This window comes from Malurus melanocephalus, unplaced genomic scaffold, assembly GCF_030028575.1.
Source record: "Malurus melanocephalus ecotype Western Australia unplaced genomic scaffold, MMel_1.1 scaffold_818, whole genome shotgun sequence".
Classification (NCBI taxonomy): domain Eukaryota; kingdom Metazoa; phylum Chordata; class Aves; order Passeriformes; family Maluridae; genus Malurus; species Malurus melanocephalus.
The window spans coordinates 163748-171904 of NW_026624050.1; the positions used below are offsets into that span (position 1 = coordinate 163748).

Genomic DNA, 8157 nt, shown 5'->3' on the forward strand with positions numbered 1-8157 from the left:
CTGCCTGGAGTGAGCGGCTCAGAGGGTGAAGGGGAAATGACCTGCCAGGACCCAGAGTGGATTTGGGGGCACAACCTCCTGGTCAGAGAGATCTGGGGGGCGAAATTTCCTGTGAATCCTCTTGGGAACTGGGGACAGTGTGGCACTGGGGGYACTGGGGACAGTGGGGACCCACTGCCCCCTTGTCTGGAGTCTCCCAGGGCAGGGTGGAAGCGCTGGATTTGCTTTTCCTGACGTGCCTGAACTGGGCTGGGAAGAGCCTCGGCGGGGGGAGAAACCGCAAAAAAAAATTTAAAAAAAAAAGCAAATAACTGAGAGGTGTCGAGCGTCTCTCCGAGGAGCCGCAGGCGGCCAGCCTGGGCAAGAACAGCTCCCAGGTGGGTTCTGGCATTTCCAAAAATCATTCCGAGCTGACCTCGGCAGGAGGGTCCTGTTTTCTCAGCGAGAAGAGCCGGCACGACCCGTGAGCTGCTCAGGATAGGGCAGGGTCCGGCCACAGGATATGGGGACGGCGACAACGCATGAAAATCGCCCGCAGCCTCTGGCCGGTGGCGCAGGGAACGGCCCCGGGCCGTTGTTTCCACCTCGATGGCTATCGAGCGGGGAGAGCTCTACCTTTCCGGCCATTAACACAAACAGCTGGATATCCTGATAGGGATTGCCGGCTGAGCCGAAAAACCTGAGCCTGGAAAAGAGATTCCGCAGCCGAGGATCGGTCAGGAATGGGGACGGGGCGGCTGCTGCACGTCCAGCCCCCGGGGGAGGTCTGGGAATGGGATGGATCCTGTTGTATGGGATGCTGGAGATGCGTTAATTAGGCTCATGAATAAATTAATGGTAATGGCTCCTGTGGACAGCCAGGCCACTGCTTGGTGGGATCCTGAGAGGCTGGAAATGTTGATGTCTTGAGATATTTTGGGATGCGTGCGGGGGAAGGAAGGGTGCCCGGGGGAAAGGTGCTGTTAGGAAAAGGTGGAGGAACAAGGCAGAATGCCTTGAATATTGGAAACCGAAATTCAAAGACTTTTTAAAGGACAAAAAGACTTTTAAAGGAAAACATAAAACGACAGCAGGAGGATGGAAGGAATGGCTTCCCTAAACCAACCCCAAATCCAGCACTACAATCGTGGTTTGGGGAGATTTCCCAGATTTCTGGGCTTGCTGGCTGGGTGATTCAGGCACAAACACGGCCCTTCCCTGAATGTGGAGCATCCATGGAGCGGCCAGGAAGAAGCCAGCAGTTCCCAGGTGGGTCAGCCTTGAATATTGGGGAACTGATATTTGAAAAGACCTATTTAAACGAATATTTATAACACCCATAAAATGACAACAGGGAGGATGGAAGGAACGGCTGCCCTAAACCAACCACAGTCATGGTTTGGGGAGATTTCCCAGCTTTTTGGCCTTCCTGGCAGGGTGATCCAGGCASAAACAYGGCCCTTCCCTGAWTRTGGAGCATCCATGGGRCAGCCAGGAAGAAGCCAGCAGTTCCMAGGWGGGTCAGCACAGCCAGAGATGTGATTCCMATTCCCATTCCCACCCTGRTGTGGGTGCCCAGGGCCAGGATTGACCCCAGAGCTGCTCACAGAGCGATGGAGCTGCCCCAGTCTCACCTCGGAACTTCTTGGGGGGGTTGTCCAGGTCTCCGGCCGCCGGCTCCACCACGCAGCGATCATCCACCAGCCTGAGGGAACAGAAAGTGGGATCGGGGTCAGGAACAGCRGGGTGGCTGTGCCATGSAGCTGTGCCAYCATCTCCTGGCCCAGGAYATGTGGATTTTGTGGACAAATCCACAACCGGACTCCTGTTTCCCACCCATAAATATTTTGCAGGAGCCAAACACGCTGCCCCTCGTTCCCATTGCTTCCCTGTGCATTTCCCATCCTGGTCCCTCGGGCATTGAAGAACCATGGGATGGTTTGTGGTGGTCACTCTGGGTGCTCTGCTCAGTGACCAGTGCCAGGGCTCTCCTGGAGGGGACCCTGCCCTGCCCAGCTCCCAGCTGAGCCCRATTCCCCTTGGCACACTTGTTACTGCACCCTTAACCCAGCAAAAACGGGATGAGCTCAGCTCCCATTCCCTGATTCTCTGGCTGGGAACTCTTCCCAGTGGGACTCGGAGGATGGAGGCGGCAGGGCCCCCCAAACCCCATCATTAATTATTATCTGATCAGAGCTGCAGGCTGTGCCCATCAGATCAAAGCTCTGCATCTCCTCCCTGCCCTCCTCTGTTTTCCCAGCGTTGAGCAAAACCCCACAGGCCTGGCCTGGGGTGCTGGGGGCTGATTTTGGGGACAGATAGGACTGTAGAGTAACCAAAAACAGTAAAGCAGAACCCGGCAGGGGGATCTGCCCAAAGGACAGAGGGGTGAACATCTCCCGAGGGGCACCCGGAGCTCCCTGTGAGGCTCCCGAGGGAACTGGGTGCTCCAGCAAGACAGGCTGTACCCGCTCGCCCGCTTTCCCCAGCCCMGGGAAGCCGGAGCAGCAGGAGAAACTCTCTGCTCCTGCCCGGGACAGGGAGAGGGAAGCGTGTCCCCACCTGCGGAGCGAACCCGGGCAGCGGCGGAGCGGGCGAGAGGATGCAGGAATGTGGGGAATCCATTGTGGGACTGCTCCGTCCCTGGAGCAGCCCGGAGGAGCGAGGTGCAGCAAAGGTGGAGTCTGCGCTGTCCCCTCCACCCCCTGAGGGACTCTGAGTGTCCCCAGCCATGGCTGGAGATGGACATGGCATTCTGGAAAGGGCTAAACCTCGATAGATCCATCCCACTCGCAGGTGCGACCTCCTTTCCTCAGCCCAGCCGCTCGCTAGGGGAGGGGAGAATTCTTTTCGCTCGGCAGAGAGGAATTTGGCCTCGGTGCTGATGGATGGGGACCCCGGGGACCCCGGAATTTGTTCTCATTGTCCTCATTTGTCCTCGGTGTGGAGGCGTGGGCTGGCACCGGGCCGTGCCACCCCTCTGCTCCTCACAACCCCCCGGGGCCGGGGAACAACCTCAGATTTCAAATAAAGAGAGAAAAGCAATTTGCCCGGTGGCAGCAGAAGCTTCAGAACAATTAGGAAAGACCTGGAAGGTTGGAAAAAAAACCAAATCCGTGAGCTGTGGCCGGGCAGAGCTGTCCTGGCTTTGCAGAGCCCCGTGGGCAGCAGCACAGGATGTTTTGGGCTGTCCATGGATGGKGAGAGCAGGGAAGCAGCCGGGAACATTCCAGATCCCTGTGGGGCTGGGGGARAGGGAAAAGGGGAAAACCAGGGCGGCTGCACCCCCATAGGGAACATGCAAAGCCCCAGCCCAGCCCTGGATCACTCAGGGAGAGTTTTGGTTTCTGTTCTGTGATTTTTAACGGCGGACAGGGCCAAACAAACCCTTTGGATGTGCCTGAGGGCAAAACCCACCGAGGGCAGAGGATCCCAATCCATGGGCTGAGCTCKGGCAGTGAAACCCCGACCCTCAGCACATCCCCAGAACGCGTGGAGGCAGAAGGACTCGATCCATCTGCGCACTTTAAACCCCGAAAATCCTCCTCTCTCACGCCTGGAGGTCTCTGAGGAAGTGCCTGACCTGCCTGGTTTCTTTTCAGCGCTGAAGAAAACAGCACGGGAGCCTCCCACCCACCGGCCCTGCGGCAGCGCTGCCCCGTGCCCCTGCCCCAGCGGGCAGGATTAGAGACAGCGACCTGCCAGCCTGCGAGTCTTRATTAGTTAACGATCTCAAGGCAGTTTCAGCATCTTTAATCCCGGGATTACGCGCTCGGCAGGAATGCAAAGTGCTCGTTTTGTTAAACTGATACTCTGGGCGAACATTCCTCAGTTTAAAAAATTGCTGAAAATAATAAAAAAAAATAAATTAAAAAGGGTTCTGACAGGGTGGACATGAGTCACCTGGGAGGCTGCTGGGGCCGGGACACGCTCCCGCTAAGAAGCGGCATTCCCGCGGTGGGATGGGCGAGGGAAGCTCCCGGAGAGCAGCGGGATGTGCGGGAGCCACGCCGAGGGCACCTTTTAATGGAAAAATGGGTCTGGCTGTGTCCAAGCACCGGGAGGAGGATCCTGAGCCAGGCAGGAGGCTGAGAATGTCACCCTTTGCCTTTCCAGGGGCGGGACCCTGCGCTGATGAGCCCCTCAAGGCGCGGCCGGAGCATCTGGCMGGCTCTGAACCGCGGATTTCTCGCCGCGCTTCCAGCGGGGCTTCCTGGCTCTTCCAAACCCCGAGCGCAGAGTGATTCCCTGGCCCGGGGCCAGCGCGTTTGGCCCCGTCCGCGGCAGAGCCTTCCCCGAGGTCAGGGCAGAAGGAGCTCGTCCAGCGCTGCGAAATCCGGGACAGCCGGACCCTCCCGACCCTGTCCGGGGACAGCGCCCAGCTGGAACCCGCTGGGATGGGGRAAAACCTCCCCCGGGTGGGGCACGGAGCATGCCAAGGGGAGCTCGGGGTGCATGGGTGCCCGGGAAGGAGAAGGAGAACCCCCCAAAAAACCTCAGGAATCTCTGGAGGTGAGGAAAGGGAGGAGGAGGAGGATGATGGTGACAGCTCACTGTTGGCCATGGGGCCAGGTCAACCCTTCAGCCACCCTCGGGGTGCAGGGTGGGCACTGCCCCAGGGAGAAGAGAGCAAAGTGAGCATTGCAGCCACAAAAATGGAGCTTTTTGGTKCTGTCCCGGTGCCAGGAGGGCTCGGATTCCTCCTCCTCCTCCCCTCGGCAGGGACGGGTTCATCCTGACCCGGCGGAGCCGCAGTTACCCTTTAACCAACTGCATCTCCCCGAGCTGCTCCACCCCGAAATCCACCTGCAGCCACAGGGACAGGTGTTATTTCCCCTSAAACAGCCGCCTGGCACCCAGCTGGGTTTGTCACCGACCCTTCCCCTCTGCAGTGCCAGTCCAGAGCCTCTGGAGGGTCCTGGGAGCACAAAATCTTCCTGGGCAACTTCCAATATTCCCCAAACCGCTTCAGGCCGCTCTGATACACCCATGCCATACCCCCAGCACCCCAAGGGTCACTCTCAGGGCGCTGAGACCGCCCTTAGCCCTGTTCTCCCCTCCCACGGCCCTTTTTGGGCTGACTGGAACATTTCACCAGGTTTGGGGTCCTTGGCTCGGCATTCCCACCTGGCCCAGCCTGAGCTCCACACCCCTCCCGGGATGTTTTTCCTGCTCTTGAGCAAACGCCCACTGCAGAGAGGGGGTGAAAGGGAAGGTTTGTGCCTGAGGGACCCCGACAGTGAGATTTTGGGGGGGCTGGGAGAGAGGAGGCTCAGGTGGGAGCTCCCCCCATCTCCACCCCACACCCTGGAGACCCCCAGGGCTCCTCCAAGAGTGCTGGCACAGAGATGCCGCATCCTTAATGTGACACTGGTGAGCGACAGCCGGGGCCACTCCGTGTCACCCCATAAAAGGGAGGATCCCACTGCAGACCCGCGGCGATCCCACAGCCCAGAGCCGGTCCCGGCACAAGGAAGSATGTCAGGAACGCTTCCGCAGGGCGCCCGCGTGGGCTGGCAGAGCTGTTTGCCTTGCAAATGAGCTAAATAAGGTCCCTGTGGCAGGAGGAGCACTCTCGGTGAGTCACCTGGTCCCTTATCGCAGGAGTGATTTAAGGTGTGGTTGGGTCTCCCAGGTCGCAGGGCACCAGGGAAAACAATTTTAGAGGGGAGGGGAAGAGCCTGCAGGAAGCAGAAGCCTGGGAAAGTGAGGCTGCCCGGCAGAGGATGTGCTGGGGCCGCGGAGGAGAGGTTCCCCGAGCCAGATCTGCCCTTCAGGTGCTTCTAAAGAAGCCGGGAAAAACACCCGGCAAAAAGGGATCAGAGCTGCGAGGAGCCCGCACGTTTCTAACTGAGCCACGGGGACGCGTTCTGGGGCCACCAAGCAGAGCTGGGTCCCCTCCTGCAGACCCCATTTCCACGAGGAGCAGTGCTGAGCATCCCCTGCCTCGGGATGGCACTGGGACAGCTCCSAGGAGACCTCTCCAAAAACCCCCGTGGGGATGGGATGTCCCCCGAGGGATGCAGGAAGGGACGGGCTGCACCTGCAGGACACACGGGGATCCTGAGCACCCCCGCGCCCCATTGCACCCCATTTTCGGGCAGCCGGGTGTGGGGAACCTCGGTGGGCATCAGCCCAGCGGCCGCATGTGCCCGGCGGTGGGCGAGGGAACACGTGTGGGCGCAGGTATGGCATGCGGCTCCGCTCCGGCACAGGCATGTGGGAGCAAGTGCATTCAGCGCAGATTATAGAGCCGGGCAGCTCCTGCCCCGGGAATCCCATCCAAGTCAGCATTCCTGCCTGAGCTCAGCCTCTCCTACCCGCAGCGTGGGGCAGGAGCGCTGGCACGGCCCCACATCCCCCGTGCCCGGGGCTAAGGGCACGATTTGGGTTCCTGAGTCAGGGTGAGGAAAAACCCACCCGGTGCCCCGGGGCGGCCCTGCCAGAGCGCTGCTCATCGCCCATCGTGTCCCGGGGGCAACCATTCCCTGTGAGCCCTCGCCATCGCCCATCGTGCCCCTCAGACCCATGGGGTGAACAGTCCTGGTGAGCCCTCCCTATCGTCCATCGTGCCCCCGTGTCACCGGGCAAACATTCCCGGTGAGCCGTCCCTCTTCATCCTCCTCATTGCCCACCGTGCCCCCCAGAGCCACGGGGCAACCATTCCTGGTGAGCCCTCGCCATCGCCCATCCTGCCCCCCAGATCTATGGGGTGAACATTCCTGGCGAATCCTCGCCATAGCCCATCGTGCCCCCGAACCACGGGGCAAATATTCCTTGTGAACCCTCCYGATCGCCCATCGTGCCCCCCCGAGCCACCGGGCGAACATTCCCGGCGGGAGCAGGCCGGGGGATGGACAGGGGCAGGGCTGGCTTTGCCCAGGGGCTGCTCCAGCAGCACCGTGAGCTCGCACGGACGCAGGAGTGACACGGGACAGATCCCCGAGGTCCCCGCTCCTCGCCCCGGGAGCTGGCACTGCCCTGTCCCCCAGCCCCGGGTGGCACTCGGTAGCCACGGGCAGCCCGGCTCGGTGACCCCGCAGCGGTTCCCACTGACCGCCGGTTGTGTGGGACATGAGAGGGGACAGTGACAGCCACCACTGCCTGTCCGGGGGCCAGCAGCACAGAGTGACCCCGTGCCCAGGAGGGGTCCCCGCTGCCCGCGCTGTCCCCCCCACACATCACCCTCCTCACCCCACTGACCCCTCCCGCTGTTAAACCCATTTAAACCCCCCCCGGCTCCTAAATGGGGGGAAGCAGCTTCTGGCCAGTGAAAGGAGGGCTGAGGGTCCCTCCAGGGCCACATCCTGCCCCTGACAGCCGGGGACGAGCTCGGGGACACCCTGTCGCCCTGCCCAGCGCCTCTCCCCATCCCTGCGCTCGTTTTCCCAAAGCGCTCCGGCTCAGCAGCCCCGTCCCGCCCCGTCCATCCCGGAATCACCGTCCGGGCGGCCCCGAGAGCCCCTCGCTCACCCCAAGGTGCTGATGAAGCCATTGACGGAGCCCTCGGCGTACAGGGAGACGATGTCCCCGATGTGCAGGAAACTCGACATCTCATTCATGGTTACCCTGACCCGGCGCGGCGCCGCTTCCTCCTGCAGTCACCTTCCCGGGCCGAAATCCAGCATGGGCGAGCGGAGCCGGGGGGGTCCCTGCTCCGGGAGGGTCGGAGGGGTCTCTGCTCCTCGGGGGGACGATCCCAGCCCGGCTCCTGCCGCCAGCAGCACCGGCAGCGGGACGGGAGCGGAGCCCCACGCACAACTTTTACATGTGCCGGGCAGGAAGGGAGCCGGGCGGGGAGGGAGGAGGAAGGCGACGAGGAGGAGGAGGAGGAGGAGGAGGAGGGGGCGGGGGATGAAGCTCAGCCGAGGGTCCGCATGGGCTCTGTCCGTGCCCCGTCCCGCACAGCTGCGCTACCTGCGGCCAATGCAGCGGGATCAGGAAGTCCCGCCGGCAGCAGCGTGCGGGGAGGGGACCCGGGGCCGGCGGGACGGGGGGGGCGAGGACAGGCCCCACCCCCGCACCCGCCTCCCGTCGGGGGGGCCGGGGGTGCGGGGTTTGCGCGCCCCGGTGCCCGCAGGGTCCCCCCGGCTGCGCTCCCCGCTCCGCTCCCCTGGTTCCCCTCCCGACCCCCGACCCCCGGCACGAAACCCCCGAGCTCCCCCCGAGACCGCTCAG

The 8157-nt window shown here is 62.1% G+C and overlaps 1 protein-coding gene across 1 annotated transcript in view; it reads right to left on the reverse strand.

Moving 5' to 3' along the window:
* ITPR3 (inositol 1,4,5-trisphosphate receptor type 3) overlaps positions 1 to 7950 on the reverse strand; it is a 55182-nt gene extending 47232 nt beyond the window's left edge. The window contains exons 1-2 of the mRNA XM_057385369.1: positions 7453 to 7950; positions 1614 to 1684 (exon numbers count right to left, since the gene is read on the reverse strand). Coding sequence (XP_057241352.1) covers positions 1614 to 1684; positions 7453 to 7541 — 160 coding nt within the window. The 5' untranslated portion in view covers positions 7542 to 7950. The remainder of the gene's footprint in view (positions 1 to 1613; positions 1685 to 7452) is intronic.
* Between the last annotated feature and the right edge of the window lie 207 nt (positions 7951 to 8157).